This window comes from Sorex fumeus, unplaced genomic scaffold (genome assembly GCF_029834395.1).
Source record: "Sorex fumeus unplaced genomic scaffold, SorFum_2.1 ptg000072l, whole genome shotgun sequence".
Lineage (NCBI taxonomy): Eukaryota > Metazoa > Chordata > Mammalia > Eulipotyphla > Soricidae > Sorex > Sorex fumeus.
Window position 1 is genome coordinate 20,402,390 of NW_026606129.1, and position 16,251 is coordinate 20,418,640.

The window sequence follows — 16,251 nt, forward strand, 5'->3', positions numbered from 1 at the left end:
TGATAGGAATTGCTCAAGGGACCACAAGGGTCACAACTAGTGGTGCTGACAGTGGAGGATGGGGTAATGATTTCTTGACTACAACCTAGGTTGCATAGTGATGTCAGGGATCCATGTGATGTCAGGGATCACACTGTGGTTGGATACTTGAAAGTTAGCACCTTAACCCCTTTTCTATTACTTTAGCCTTTAGAAATGAATTTAAAATGGAACCTCAGAGCAAGAGCAATAATACAGTGGAAAGGGTGTTTGCCTTGCAAGTGGCCAACCTGGAACTGATTCCCAGCATCCCATGTGGTCCCCCCCCTGAGCACCACCCGGAGTGATACCTGAGTACAGAGCTAAGAGTAACCCTTGAACTTTACCAAGTTGACATAAAAAATAAAAAATTAGAATTAAAATGGGACATAATGCTTTGCATATTAAATATCACATTCCTATTTAAGAAAATATGATTTGACATATTATATATATATATATATATATACATGGAAAAATAGATAAGAGGTTAAAACATTAAAACATTAACCTTAATCAAAGTGTTTGCTTTCGGTACAGTAACAAACTCAGAGAGAAAGTATCATAACCTAAGTACTTGGGTACAATAAACAACTGCTATCTGCTCTTTTATACTGTTGACAATTTTAATGTGTTTCATGCATAATAATTATTGGTGTAAAGTTACATGTTCAGACAGAATGCTATATAAGAATTAAAAATTTAGAAAGGATACACCAGTTTTTCTAATATTGGTAATAAATTTGGTCATCCCTGAGCCTATCTAGGAAGCTTAGGATTCAAGTTATAAAATTCATACTTGATCTCAGTTGTGAAAACTATAATATCCTTAAAAACTTGGGGTACAAATACATACTTTTTTCTCTTGAACAAAAACCCAAACCATAAAAGCATGATTTATCTCTGGGAATAATCACAGCTAATATTAGTTATTCAAGGCCTGGTTAGGTCTTCACTGAGATGTTAAAAAAATGACAGCTCCCCTCCTCACGCCTCGATTTCCTGCATGTCTGACAACCAAGTCAGTTTGGCTGATTTAAACACAAACATTTATTGAATTTAATTATCTCATTATACTCATACCCACTCCCCACCCTCAAAGAAACAGTCTAAATTGATCTCTAATTGGGCAATCAAAAGACCTGGCTTTAGATGTGACTTTGATAAACCCCCAAATGACATGTAATGGTATGTAGCCACTGCTGCAATGATTTTTTGCTTACCCATCATGTCTTTTGTCTTCTTGAAATGTTTGTACCACCTTCCAAATTCTTGACATTTTGCTGCTGAGACATTTGCATAGTAAGTGCTGTTCACAATGGAAGAAATCATACTCTGCATGAAGAGGCGGGGGAGGGGGGATATTTGTAATACATCGTGGCACAAGATGGAACACAGACATGATTTCAATTGTGGAAACTTGTTTTTTTTTTAAATTTTAATCAACTATCAATACATTTTTGTTTCATACTTTAGCCTAAAGTCTTGACTTCCTGAAAGTCATTAGTTATCAAATGCCTATTGAAGTAGAAACAACAATGGCTCACTGAGACCAGTATGAAGCTATCAAACCCACACTTTGTTCTAGTATCTGTGGAATCTCCACCAATGACAACTATTCTTAGGCTGACAAATCTTCACTGATGCTAAAAAATTCAAACACAAGAAGATGACATTATGATTGGGATTCATAATAAATGCTACTTTGAGGTTGAGCAACCACTCTACATTCTGGCTGTTCAGAATAGGGACTAGAAATATTGTCACCTCCTGGAAGTTTATTAGACATGGACACCCTTGGGCCCTCCCCCAGATCTAATTAATCAACACCTGCCTATCACCAAATTCACCAAAGATATTGAGTGCACCTTTAAGTTTGGAAAATTCCACTTGCCTTTTCCATTCATATACTGAGGTTTCAAATGGAGATGTATCAACCCTGCTCAAATGTTCACTGACAACATTTAAAGAGATGAACTATATCAGAGATCTTCAAACATAATAAAAACATCTTACAGTATTACTGCTAACTTTAGAATAAAGCTTGAGTTCATTTCAAACCAACCGAACAATTTGAAGCATCTATCTTTAATGCTCAGTAATTTCTTAAGGATACCGCAAAGAAGAAAAGGACCTGCCTCATCATGTAGCTTCATCTGGACTATAGTCAATAATTTCGTATATAAAAATAAAGACCTTCATTTTTAAGCTCTACTACCACTAGACCTTTGGTTGTATGACTCGGAGTCTCAAGTTTTATTTTGTTTGGGGGCCACACCTGGCGGTGCTCTGAGCCTATTCCTGGATCTGTGCTCAGGGCACTTCTGATGGTGCCTGGGGATCACATGTAGTGCTAGGGAGAGCCAGGGTCAGCTGCAGGCAAGGCAAAAACTTTAACACCTGCATTGTCTTTCCAGCTTAGACTTCAACAACAACAACAACAACAAAACAACAACAACAACAAAACACTAACTTCAACAATTGCTTTAAGAAAATTTTGGCCATGTTAGTTTCAGTAACTTAATTTGTAGTTACTTTTAGTCATCCATATTCTCTAGTAATGGCTAAAATTAATTTCTTATTGAGTCAGGAATAATTAAACTCTGTAGTACCAATCCTCCCCCACTCCTATGTGTAGAAATATGAGAACTTACATTTCAGACTTCAGTTAATGCACGGTCAAATAGTTTACAGAAGGCAGCATTGTCTGGGAGGCAGTGAGCAACCAGAAAAGCCAGTTTGGGGACCAAAGTATTTTTATATCATTATCTTCTTTAGGCTACTTCTAAGTGAAAGCTCTTTGGGTTACGACTGATTCTCCTGACATCTATTATCTACGTTAACTTGGTAACATGCAGACATTCCAGGAATATGCAAATTGTGGAAATCTTTGAAGCACTTCCTATGAAGGAATAGCCAGATCTGTATTATTGATGTAAAACATGGCTATCTTTCCTGAGAGGCACTGATATCTTTTTTTTCCTTTGACACTTTCTACTTATAGTCATTTTCACATTTTATTTCTCTAGAAAGACATGCTTAATGTGCTCATGCTACTCTGCCATTAATCCAGTAACTCTCAATTTTACTAAGAGCCTCCCTCAGTTCAGAGTACAAAAAGATACTTAGCGCAGTTGCCAAAACCAGAGCCAGAAGATTACCTGATCCAGTTAACCATCAGCTTCAATCACACTCACTCTATTGTAATAATGGATCAATAAATTCAGACACTAATAAAACTATTAAGACCACTGATGGATAATGGTGATTCTGCAAATGGATGACAGCTGATGATCTTTCGCTTCGGCCCAATTTTTTAAAAATTATTACTTTTATACCAAGACATTCCAGCAGTATCTTAAATATTAATTGAGCAGCACATATATATTTTGTGTAGTTTTCTGAAAAGCTCAACTTTCAGAAATGAATGGAATCTCAATGTTCATTACAGTTTCAAAACACGTCTGGATGACTCTGATTTACCAGGAAGTTTTCTGTATAAAATTTGCTGTTGTTGTATATCTACTATGTACCTAGTCGGGAGAAAGGATACAAAAGGCAAACAAACCAGACTCTCCCTTCAAGAAGTTTACTATTAAGAAGGTAGATGCTTAAACAGATTATTTTTCAATTGAAAATAATTCAGTATCCTCAAAGTGAAAAATACATATATGGGGAAAGGAAAGAATACATAGCGTGTGAAAAAAAAAGTCTGAAATATTTTTATAAAACTAGAGCCCATATGTAATAGTGCTATGTAGTTCATTATTATCCATATGTGGGAAATAATATCCATATGTGCATGATCATCAAAGCTTTCCCCTGCCCCTGTTTAACCCTAAACTGATAGGCTCTGTCCCGAAGTGACTTTCTGGATAGATTCTACTCTGTCAACTGGTCTGTAGGTAGGGATCTCAATTAAAGTAAATATTAGCTTAAGCAAAACAAAACAAAAGTCTAATAATCTATAGGTTATAATCAAAGCAACTGTTTTTCTGTGTAGATTTTGTTTTAATTTGGGAGACATTTCATACTTCAGGAAAAATGGGGTCACCTCTATTTTTATTAGAATGTGCAATAATTTATAAACTTGAATTGTTCATGTGCCTGATGCATGAGGTGTTTTTTTTCTTTTTTCTTTTTGATGGCTGGGGGAGCCTCCCAAAATCTACTCAGGAAGTCCGGGGTGCCACTGGCTATTCTTGGCCAAACAGGCCATCGGTTTAGCGTAAGAGTATGCTGCTTAGACTATGCAGTGCTGGGAATCTCTGGGCCACACTGAGACTGCTGGGAGATTTCAGGGCTGCACCAGTGATACTCAGGGGGCCACGTGGTGTCAGAAACTGAACCTGTGTCCAAGAGCTTGCCAGGCATATGCTCTAACCTTTGTACTATAGCCTGGCTTTGCAGGAAGATTTAATCTTATGGTGAAATTCCTATCAAAAGTTTAGGCACGATGTTTGACTGACTAGTGAATTTCAAGGGCAGGGAAGAGCACAGTTCAGAATCCTGTGAGACACATAGCATTTGGAAGGTCATATTCAGAACCACGAGCCTAGAGTTTGGAAACAGAGAAATAGCTTTTGTTTTGACACTACAAATAACAAGGAGTCAAGATTGCTCATATTTTCCTAAAGGAGTAGGGATAGTCAGGGGTAGGTAGATCAAGATGTACAGTTCCTGTCGACCCAAACAAGGCTAAGTTGTGAGTGCACGCAGATCTGCAAGTGTGGGGTTATGCATTATTTCCACCCCCAAAGCCTGGCATATATACACAAAAGTTCATTTGATGAGCTAACTAAACTGCATTCAAGGCTAAGTTATGTTCCACAATTATAGTGTGTTCTTGGTCAAATATGTTCACCACCTGTCATGATTCCCCACACTGACTGGGAATGAGAGCCGAAATCACCTCATAGAGATCTGAGTATTGGCCAGTTTTATTTATCTGGCACATATTTAGTGAACACCCATAATATGCCAAGCGCCAGGGACACCACCTTAAGCAATATTGATTTGAAGAGATAATAAATAAATAATACAATGTGATGCAATTGCATAGAGCTGAATAATACACACAAAGCATGGGCATAAAGAGATGTTAAGGGGATGGAGTGGCAGTACAGGAGGCAGGTCATTTGCCTTCCATGAGGCCAGCTGGGTTCAATCCAGCACCCCTTATGGTCCCCGGAACCCCACTAGGAATGATCTCTGAGACGAGAGTAAGCTCTGAACACTACTGGGTTTGGCCCCAAACCAAAACCAAAACCAAAACCAAAGCCAAATTAAGAGAGAGAGAGAGACAGAGAGACGGGAGAAAGAGAGAGAGCGAGAGATGTTAATACTATAAAACCCTCTACTGTCTTCTTACTTGGCTTTTATTATATGATCACGTTTCAGATCAGTCAAAAGACTTAATTTTGAATGACAGGAGAGAGTATCAGGTAAGACTTTCAAATTATCACTTTTTAAAAGTTAAATAAATATTCTGATAAAGACTGAAGAGTATTAATCAAGCTATGAGGTTCAAGTCAGGTCAATGGATAACAACCGCCGAAAAAGTAAAAGTACTTGTCTTCACTCAGGTGGTATCTCCTGCATCAGGCCTGCATCTGGTGGCTCTCATCCAGAAGATGCACAGGGCTCCTGATGTGAAGTTCCACTCCACCACCCTTTCCAATCTCCAGCTACAGCAGCTCCTCTTTCCATATACATTCCAGATATCTCTGTGAGCCTCATCCTAACTTCCCATGCCTCCAGCACACGGCACCATTAAAGTACTATCCTGCAGTTTCTTTTCTATGGCAATATGAGCCTTGGGTCTTACCTTGACAGGACCTGGATTCATCAAAGTGCTAAGCAAGATTAGGTGATCAGTAAATAAGGTCACTGAAATAAACCACGGCTGCAAACTACAAAACAAAATCAACCCTTCCTTCTACCCCTTTAAAGGGCAAAGGTAGTGGCAGCTTGTCACGTGACGCTCTCCAATGCATCACTTTTAGCTGTGATCCCTGAACTTATAGTCTAAAGAACCTTTGTTCTTCAATTTGCAAGAAATCCCTTCCCAGGTTTTTCAAATACATCCACACAGATGTCTCGGAAGTTGCAGAGCTCAGTGGTTATGTTATTCCAATTCTCTCTCCGTGTCTATTTATATGAGCTCTCCCAAGCACTTTGAAAAAAGCATAACTCATATCACAAGTTGTTTGATTCAGTGGCCGGTGTGTGTAAAACATTAATGCTCAAGGAATAAAATAATCAGACTGACAACACATTTTTTTTAGATCCCAAATTCAAATGCTATGCTGTACACACACCAATGAACAGGCCACAGCTTCCAGTGTTGGAAAATACAATTTGAAAGGCGGCAGAAATTGGCTGTGGGTCTTATAACCTCGGTATGACACAATATTCTCATCCTAGGAGCCAAGTTGTAAGCTTTTCTAAGATCCATAAAGCACATGTCTACTCCCTATGAAGAGCTTCGGTTCTTTCTGAGAGTCTGCTGAAGTTCCGATCTGAAAGAATGCCATCTTCACAGAAACCCCAGCACTCTAGAATGATACCATCTGCCACAGGCTGAGCTTCCTTTTCAGCCAAATACATTATTTATAACCTTTCTAATTGTGAAAAGGTAAGGGTGGAATTTTTCTAAAGGCTGACATAGATATAGTTAGAACATGCTGAACCTTTGCTCTAAAATACCGCAGGTCTCTAAATTTGAAAATCAAAACTAAACAAATGAAATCCACATGGAATTGGTTGAGGTTACATAATTTTTCAAAATATTATATTCTTTCAAACTCCTCCTAGAAAATGACACACATGATAGGAAACGCGACACATTCAGGAACTGAAGGGAGAATTTTATTTTTCTCCTTGGTCAACTTAGTAGCCAAGAAAGAGATTTTGAGAGAAAGGCCTTTTGGGGAAAAAAAAGGTTTATCCAACTGGGGAAAGGCAGTGATCTGATTTACCCTTAAAATTGCTTTGTTGTGCCTTTAACAACAACAAAAAACCCACCCCCAAACAATGCTAATCAGGTTATTCAATCATTTAAACCAAAACTGTTCATGCTTTTCTGCCAAATCAACCAACCACAGCAAAATCTGTTATCTCTGATTGCTCAGCTTCCAGTCAAAAAAAACCAGTTAACCCCCACTATACCAAAAGTTTTCTAAAATACCCTCAAAGCTTTGCAAGTGCAAGGAGAATAAAGAGAAAGCCATGTCATTTTTAGAGGGTAATTGGAGTGCCGTACTGCATTTGCATATTACAATATACTCTAATAAACTAAACAGCCTGTACTGGAAGCCAGAACTCCCTAACATTTCATATAATCTCCATACTGGTTTTTTTTTAATGCATTTTTTTTTAAAGCAGGACTATGATACCAGGATCAAAACTTAGTAAAGACTTGCTGATGATTTAACTAAGGTGGGAAGAGGTAACCAGAACATGTACAAAATGGTGGTTCACCCATATTTAAAGCTTTCAGGCTGCATCAGCAGAGAGGGCAAAGGCTACAACATCTTATTTACACAATTATCTAAATACGATTAAACAGCTGATGGACAAATATTAAACTGGAAAATGTATAGTCATTTCAGCTTAATGTAATCCTCTTTCTGTAAACACCCAAGATGATTTTTTTCAACCAGAACAGTCCTGACATCTCATAAGCCTAAGGGTGAATAGCAAGAGATTGTTTTTGATAGTTATAAATATTCAAAAGACATGCAGACCATCTGCTTTCATAATACAGGTAAAGCAAGACTGAAATGGTGACTGCTGTATAAAAATGATTCTTTTAACAAAGTCTTCCTCTCCTCGAAAACTATAAAGACAGATGTCAAAAACTGTTTACACAGAGCAATCAGGAGCGTGCAAAATGTAATATTCCTTTTACACACAGTGCTTGCTAAAGAGATTTTTTTTTCTTTTTCTTCCCATCTGTGTGTTGCAACACATTTCTACAAGTTAAAAACATTTTTTTCAAACAGAGATCTCATGAATACCCAAAAACATGCTATCTGGTTTCTGAATGCTAATTAATTTCAACTAAAGAATCTGAATATCTTTTTCTGTAGGAAGAAATGTATGTTTTGAATTGGAATACTCTGGAGAGACTCTAAGGGAAATAGTCTCACACAGGTTTAATTCTATATCTAAGACGATTTTCATGGTTCTACCTTGCCTGTAATATGTATCAGCTACTGCCATGTTTTAAAAGAAAGCACATCACTGCTAATGTTTTAGGTAGAAAGTTTGTAATAACTGTTTTCTGAAATAAAGGTATGCACATGTAAAATGTATATAAAGAAACTCTTGACTTCTCAGTCAATACAGAGTGATGCATAAAGCCCTACAAGTTAATTTTCAGGACCACAATACTAATCTTGACAATAACCTTTTTATGCATTGTATTAATGGCACAGAGGCATCAAGTACCTTTTCATAATTTTTAATAAAATGAGCATTTACTGAGCAATCTGTCAAACTGCTGGCTCTCTATTCTGCATTTTTTATATTTGAGAACGCAACTTTGTCCACTCTGAGGTCCTGCATTTTCACAGCAGCCCCTCACATGTGTGCAGAGAGGTCAAAGGCCAAACTTTAACTGCAGATCAGATGGAATCAACTCTACACTCAAATATAATTTTAATAGGGGTTCTGAGTAAACGGGGTCTTTGTTTCATTCCCAAAGCATATCAATTAAACTCACAGGTATTACAGGAGATGGTGATACAGAATAAATTTGTTCAAAACTAACAGGTAGTTCCCATCTGGTATTTGGATGTAGGAAGGAAGGGAAATGGGCATCAATTTATGAGAAGCAAATGGCAAAATTTCTAAATGTGCTATTCTGTTTGTGTATGTTATTCCCCAAATCTTTTCCTTCAGATTCTCTATTGCTTTCTAAGCTATTCTCTTGGGAAATACAACTGGGGCATATTATGAATCTCAATATGTTGTGGAGACGAATCACTTCTAAATTTTACTTAAACTTTAGTTGTCATAGTTATGACTCCTGCCATCCTGATCACTCCCAATCCCTGACTATGGCATTTTCACACAGAGTAACCTTGTACTGCATTAAAAAGAGAGACTCAGGACAAAGTTCCAAAGGAATACAAAAGAAAACATAAAGAGAACACATACCAATTATTTTTTTTAAGAAAATTGTACTAGATTTCCTAAGGATGAAAGTATGATCCTTTCAAAAGAAATTTTTTGTGTTTAATACTCAAGGAAAATGTTGGTTCAGTTTAAATAGCATTTTCATAAAACATAATTTTATGTTAAGTCCCACAAAACATTTTTTGAACAGATTCTCTATTTTGTCCTTTCACATAATAATGCAGCTAGATCTTTCTTACTATACTGAAGTCTTCTTGGTTAAATGCATTGGATTTAGTAAAGACCTTAAAATAGAAAACATTTGTTTAAAAAAGGTATATTACTAAATACTTTAAATTAATTGTATATAGAATCTTATGCTTGTTCATCTGCAACATGAAGAGAACAAAACTAGATCATTTCCAAGTCCCTTCGAGCAACTTTAAGATTCTATTGAATTTATGATTCTTCTTAAACAGAGGTACCACAGGGTCTTCTTGTGACTAAAGAAGATTCAATAGTAACACGCATTATCTACTCACAGGCACTCATAGTGAAAATGTCCCTAACTATGGTTTTATTTTGAGAAAGAGACCCCTAGTACCTTGCTTTCATATGATAATTTAAATATACTCATCATTATTAAGTTAAAAACAGTTAATCCAAATAGCATTTTCACATGTTTTTAGAGAACTCTAAATCCAATGAGTTTTATGGAAAAAATATTTTCTACAATTCTTACTCTCAGGTACATCTACCAACTTATATACTTGAGAATGATAGACTATTCTTTCTCCGATGACCCTTGCGTGGTTCAATCTCCCATGCTCATTAGAGCTTAAATTTTCTAGTATCTGTGCTTAGAAGCAGCAGCATAATAGATGCCGAATTTATGTTATGTTCCAGAGATCCTAAATAGAACGTTCTGAACAAAATGAAACCTCACAGTGAAAAGAACTAAAATAGTTTCAACAATCCATTTTAACAAATGTAAATACCAGAATTAAGCTTTGTGACTCTTCAGAGATTTTATTTTCTCTCAAGAGCATTCCTTCTTTATATGAACATTTAGGTTGGTGACACTGTTTAAGAACTATGGGGGAAAGACAATGCAGTTTTTAAATTTTTACAGGGTTACAAAACTACCTGAGAATCTCTTGAAGCTTACCTGATTACTCCCAGAAGTCGCTTATAACTTCAGGGTGTAAACAAAACCTTGGAAGTCCATTGAGGAGTACAAATACCTTGCTCAAATCTGATGCAAGATTTCACAGGACACATGGGCTAAATCACGTATCGATCTCTGGATTTTATAGGGCATTTTGAACTGCTAGCCAAGACTTCCCACGTCTACCTGATATAAGCCCGGTTGTCACCTCTGGATTACGTCAGAGAGAAAAATTACAGGAATCTTGTTTATCTCTACCAAGACTATAAAACTGCTCCATAGTTTAGGAGAATGACATGATCACCCTTAAGAGTTACGTTGAATGTTAAAAATGTGCCAGATGGGTTGTTTATTTTATCATGAAATGATAAGCCCCATCCATCAGGAAGATAGATGTATATTCCAGGCTGAGCTGGTACTCATGCAAAGGGTGGACAAATCAAGTCCCTAAGGGCCATTTTGGAAGGGATAAGCAGTTATCTACACTTGCAGCTCTCCTCTAAATTTGGGTGATTCTAGACCTTTACAGAGCTGACTTATATACATTATATGCTGATAGCTCTAAATGGTATCCCCAATGCCAAATGTGAACTTCATAACATCGACTGAGGAATTGACACTGGGAGTTAGCATGGGGTGCTGCTGGCTGCTAGCATTTCTGTGTTGGCAGCATCAGCATCTTTGTCCATACATCATTTGATTCTGCTATTGAGTTTTCCCCTCTTTATTCTCAAATATGCAAAAAAAGGTAAATGAAATTAACATTAAGAAAAAAGGTATTTCAAATATACCTTAGATGAGACAAAATAAAAAGTACTAGCCAAGCTAGAATGTATGATCAATTGTGGAAGAAAAGTATATGCATAAAAATTATTTTTTGAGTGTCCTCTGTTAAATCCTCCCACACACAGGCATCCATCCTCTCCTCACAGGCACCAGCTCAGGACATTGAGGTCTCTCTCCCACTACTCTTAGACAAGCAGTCCAGAATTCCTATGTATCTGCCAGAACCATGATGGTGTTCCTCTTCAAGTCAATTATGGCTGTACACAGACTAGTTAGTCCACAGACCATTTCAGAGCACTTTAGAAAGTGCTATCATGAGTCCAGAGAACGCATGGATGCCTGAGTGTGGGAGGAGTTAACACAGGACACTAGAAAAAACTCAAAACTTGAGGATGCCTCATCTTTGATCACTCCGACATTACCTAAGGCATAAATTGTCTTCAATTGCAAATGGGCTTATTCAAAGTGTAAGTTTTGAGTCTTCCCCATTTCTAATTTTAAAATACATCAGAACTTTAGAACGCTTGAAAGGGCACCGTTTTCAGTGACCTTGAAAGCTGTAGATCGGGAGGCTGAAGATAGTACAGGGGGGTAAGGTGCCCACTTGCAAGTGGTTGACCCATGTTTCAGGCTGAGTGAGAGCGAGGGGAGTAACCCTTAAGTACGGCTGTGTGTAGCCCAAAAACCAGAAAGAAAAATAGAGAAAAGAAAAGAGAAAGCAAACAAGCTGTAGATGAATTAAACCTTAGTCCTTTAATTTTTTTCATAAATTAGTACTCTGTTTTTAGTTATTCCAAAAAAGTAAAGTTTGCATCAAAATCTTCTTCAAGAAAATTCAAAGTTTCTTAGATGATAAAGGGCCCACAAATAAGAGTTCAAACTTTGAATTCCTATTGCAAAGGCAAAAAAAATTTTAAAAATGAGCTACTATACACTGTAGAATTAAGTGCCCTTCTAAACGCTTTTTGTGGGCTGGGCTGGGGGTAGAGGGGGCACACCCAGTTGTGCTCAGGCCTTACTCCTGGCTCTGTGCTCATATTCCACTGCTGGCGGAGATCCGGGATACTATGGGATTCCAGAAATAAATCTGGGTTGGGAGCTTACAGGAGCGAACTGTATTATCTCTCTGGCTCTATTTTAAATGTTAAAATATTACCTCATGTAATTCTCACAACAATCCAGAAAAATTCTCTTACTTTATACAAGACAGAACTGAAACAGGATCACTGACCCGAGCGCAAGGGCGTGCTAAAGCCAGAACTCATATTCGTATCTCCTACACTGAGTGATAGTACTAATTAAAGAGATAGCGAAGAGCAGCAACACAAAGATTTATATAAAAGTGAGAGTGAAAATACTAAAGAAACATACGTGAAGAGGGGGATAGGGAGTCAGAAAGAAACAACATTAAAATATTTAAAATTGGACAGTGGGTAGAGTACTTGTCAGAGGGGGTTTGATCCCAGGCACACAGAGCCAGGAGTAAGACCAGAGAACCACTGGGTGTGGCCCAAAAACTAACAAATTAAAATAAATACTTCAAGAAAAAAAAAATGAAATCAAACTGCCCAATGTTAAAATAACACAGGAACTAAGACACTATGTGGTGTCTTAAAGAATACCTATCATGGTGTTTGATAAAGTTAATGTTTCTTTTGGTTAAAGCCACATTTTTTTAATCATCTTGAAAAAAAAAATGCTGATTAACAGTAAAACAGGGAAGCCTGGGACAGTCACCAGTACCAAAACCAAGTGCCCCTGGGTTGTTATTGAGATAAGAATGAAATCTCAAATGCTGCTAACAAAATTTTAATTTTTTTAACTTTGTATCTTTTCTGGATATACTTATATATGTTTTATATCTTTAACCCCTTTGAGTAAACTAAGTTAGATTAACATTTTTATGAGGAAGTTTTGTGATTCAGAATAATCGGTATTTTCTTACTAAGAAGAAAATAAGGAAAAAGATAATGATTAAAGAGGACTAAGTTTTATCATAAGAACAAGAGAAAGGAAAAAAATGACAAAAGAAGTCCGTAACCTCGACAATGAAGAACTCTGCAACCTTATAAATTGCCCATGATGAAACTCTGGCACCCATAATAATGCCGCATATTAGAACAAAATACAATCTCACATTTCTGTAGCGCCCTTCATACAAGCATCCCAGGGTGCTTTACAATCATTATGAGTTAAAATTAAAACTGAAGCACATACAATTCCTAATAGAATCATTTTAAAAATGCTAAACAGAACAAATAACTTTTAAGTCTAGATTTAAAAGTCCCCACAGTCAGAGCGTTCCTTCCTTCAATTGGCAATGAGCTGCAGAGCCCGGCTGAGGCGCTCTCCAGTTATGTTAAAGGCTCTCTAATGTTTTTTATCCTCAGAGCATGTTATGATCAAGTAGTTTCCAATGAAAGGGAGGGGGGTGTAGCTGCTTGTTTAGATTTTCCAAACTTGAGGGTCTGTTTGTTTCTGAATCTGTCTGAGACCTGAATCTGACATTAAATAAAGCAGGTTTTAAAAGCAATTCCATATAGAGCCCAACTTGAAATTTAAGTAGGAATACTGGTTGGTTGTTGGAGTAAAAAGATACTCAACAAACACTCTAGAACTAACTCTGTTTTAGTAAGAATATCAGATTGGTTAGCCCAATTTGGTTAACTTCAAAAACCAATAGCATCTAATGGGCGCTCAAAAGCCACGTCTACTCATACACCTTTGGTAGTACTTACTATTGTACAACTGCCTCTTTCCCTCCCCAAAATGTGGAAGTGCTCTCATAATATGGTAATCTTCCTTGCATTAGAGATTCTGCAATCAAAGGAAACCTATTCAGATCTAGAACAAAGAACGGTTTAGATCTAGAACAAAGCACACTTAAAAAAAACTATTAAGTGAAACTGAAGTACTTCCACATTGTTAAGCACTATGTAAATTGGCATGGCTTAAATTCTTTTACTTAATGTTTTATTAAATTGGACTTTTTTTTGAGTGATATACCTGAAAGATTACAAAGAGCTAGCATCAAACTACAGTTAAATTCTTAGGGGACTAAACTGGCTGAAAATGTTCTAGGTGGGGCTGGAGAGATAGTACAGCAGATAGGGCATTTGCCTTACACACAGCCAACCCATGCTTGTTCCCCAGCATCCCATATAATCTCTTCAGAGTCACTCCTATCGAGGAGTAATTCCCTAGTGCAGAGCCAGGAGTAATCCCTGAGCATTGCCACGTGTGGCTCAAAAAGTAAACAACAAAAAATATTCCAGGTATGAGACTCAAAAAGGAAACCTTGCATTTTGGGGAACACTTCTATTATCTATTCCATATTATATTAACTGGAATGATCGATCAGCAGGAAGGGGGTTTGCCTTGCACGCGGCCGAGCCGGGTGCAATTCCTCCGTCCCTCTCAGAGAGCCTGGCAAGCTACTGAGAGTATCCCGCCCGCTATCCTGCCCACACGGCAGAGCCTGGCAAGCTCCCCATGACATATTCAATATGCCAAAAACAGTAACAACAAGTCTCACAATGTTACTGGTGCCCACTCAAGCAAATCGATGAACAACGGGAAGACAGTGCTACAGTGCATGTTATATTAATGAAGAGCAGATATTGCACTGTCCATGCAAAAGAGGAACCAGAATGGAGTAAGATTCTGTTCAAAAAGGAGACAGAAAAACTTATTTGGTGTAAATGTAATCTATTCGACAATCACCGTTTAAGGCTATATGTAAGGTTACTTTATCATTTCCTTTATGTATTGGTGCTAATATAACTCCTGGAAGTGATAAAAATATCCAATTAGTATCAAGTACTTTAGTACCCAGCAGAGCAGATATTTATAACATCAGGTTCCCACGGTCAGTAGGGCAGGGCAAACTGGGGAAAGGTCTTGTTTTGTTTCCTTTTTTATTAAAGGAAAGGCAAGCTCCTATATGGAGCTCTTCTTTAACATACATGGTATTTTAAAACAAGATTGATACTTTCTACTTGGAAAAAGAAAAGTACAAAATCCTACAAGTACATTTCAACATTTCAAACAGGAAACTTTCTATTTTTAAACAGAGCTGCCAGTTACACCCTCATCCATCATATCAGGCCGGAGGATGACTAAGGTCTATACTTTCAAATAGAGGAATTGAACTGCCCACTGTTTTCAGTAAAAATGCCAGACACTGTGTTGAGGTTCAAAACAAAGGACTTTTAGCTCAATTACACCTAATAATCCAGATGAATCTGGAAAAAACAGAAAGGGGGAGGTGGAGAAGGAGGGAGAAAAAGATACTGCTACCAGGCAGTTTTCAAGCATTCAGGAACCCCCCAATACCAGATTATCCAAGAAGTCAGATTCAGAGGCCTAAAATCACCCTCTGTAAATCTCTAAATTACAGGACATGAAATAGTGTTACTTTTACATCAAGTCCATAAACAACAAAACCAAATATTTTGTCAGAACTAAAGCCCCAACACATTACAGAGAGAAAAAAAAAAGGCAATTGGAAAAGGTATTTACTGTCAAAACATTCTTCAGAGAAATCTTATGAAAAACAAACAAAACAAACCCCATCAAATTAAATTTAGAAAGGTGACCAGAAGGCTGGATGGTGCAGCACAAGGGCCTGTGGCGCTGAAATGCCAGGTCTCTCTACCTCACCTGCTACAAAATCCAGCGCATCAATACCCTATGCCTCCCTCAGCTTCCAAAATTGAAAAACAAACTAGAAACTACCTCACAGAGTGACAGAAGCCATTGTGATGATTCAAAAGCATTAAACTGAAAATAAACTAGTATTATTTCAACTATTAAGATGTGTCACCCTTCTTGCTACATAGCAAAGAGGATGCTTGTCATTCTGCAGACTGTCAATACATATTTTTGAATGAATAAATATATGACTGTTTCAGAGATAAGATTCTCGTATGAAATACAACATAGCAAAGCTGATGGTGGTATTAAAAAGTCTTTCAAAAATATCATCTTAGGAAAATAAAAAAGAAAGGAAAAAAAACCCAAGGTGTCATTTAAAGAAATAGATCTGTAACATAATCAATCCACTGATGCCCCAGTGTTTTGTTTATTTCAGACTGAAAATCAACTGTACACAGGTTGTATGAATTGTCTGTGGACATGATTTTCAAGTTAGAGAG

General features: G+C 37.2%; 1 protein-coding gene across 3 annotated transcripts in view; it reads right to left on the reverse strand.

Moving 5' to 3' along the window:
• SATB1 (SATB homeobox 1) overlaps positions 1-16,251 on the reverse strand; it is a 105,052-nt gene that overhangs the window by 53,550 nt on the left and 35,251 nt on the right. For all 3 annotated transcript variants that reach the window (XM_056129391.1, XM_056129392.1, XM_056129390.1), the window contains exon 6: positions 1,242-1,353. In XM_056129391.1, coding sequence (XP_055985366.1) covers positions 1,242-1,353 — 112 coding nt within the window. The remainder of the gene's footprint in view (positions 1-1,241; positions 1,354-16,251) is intronic.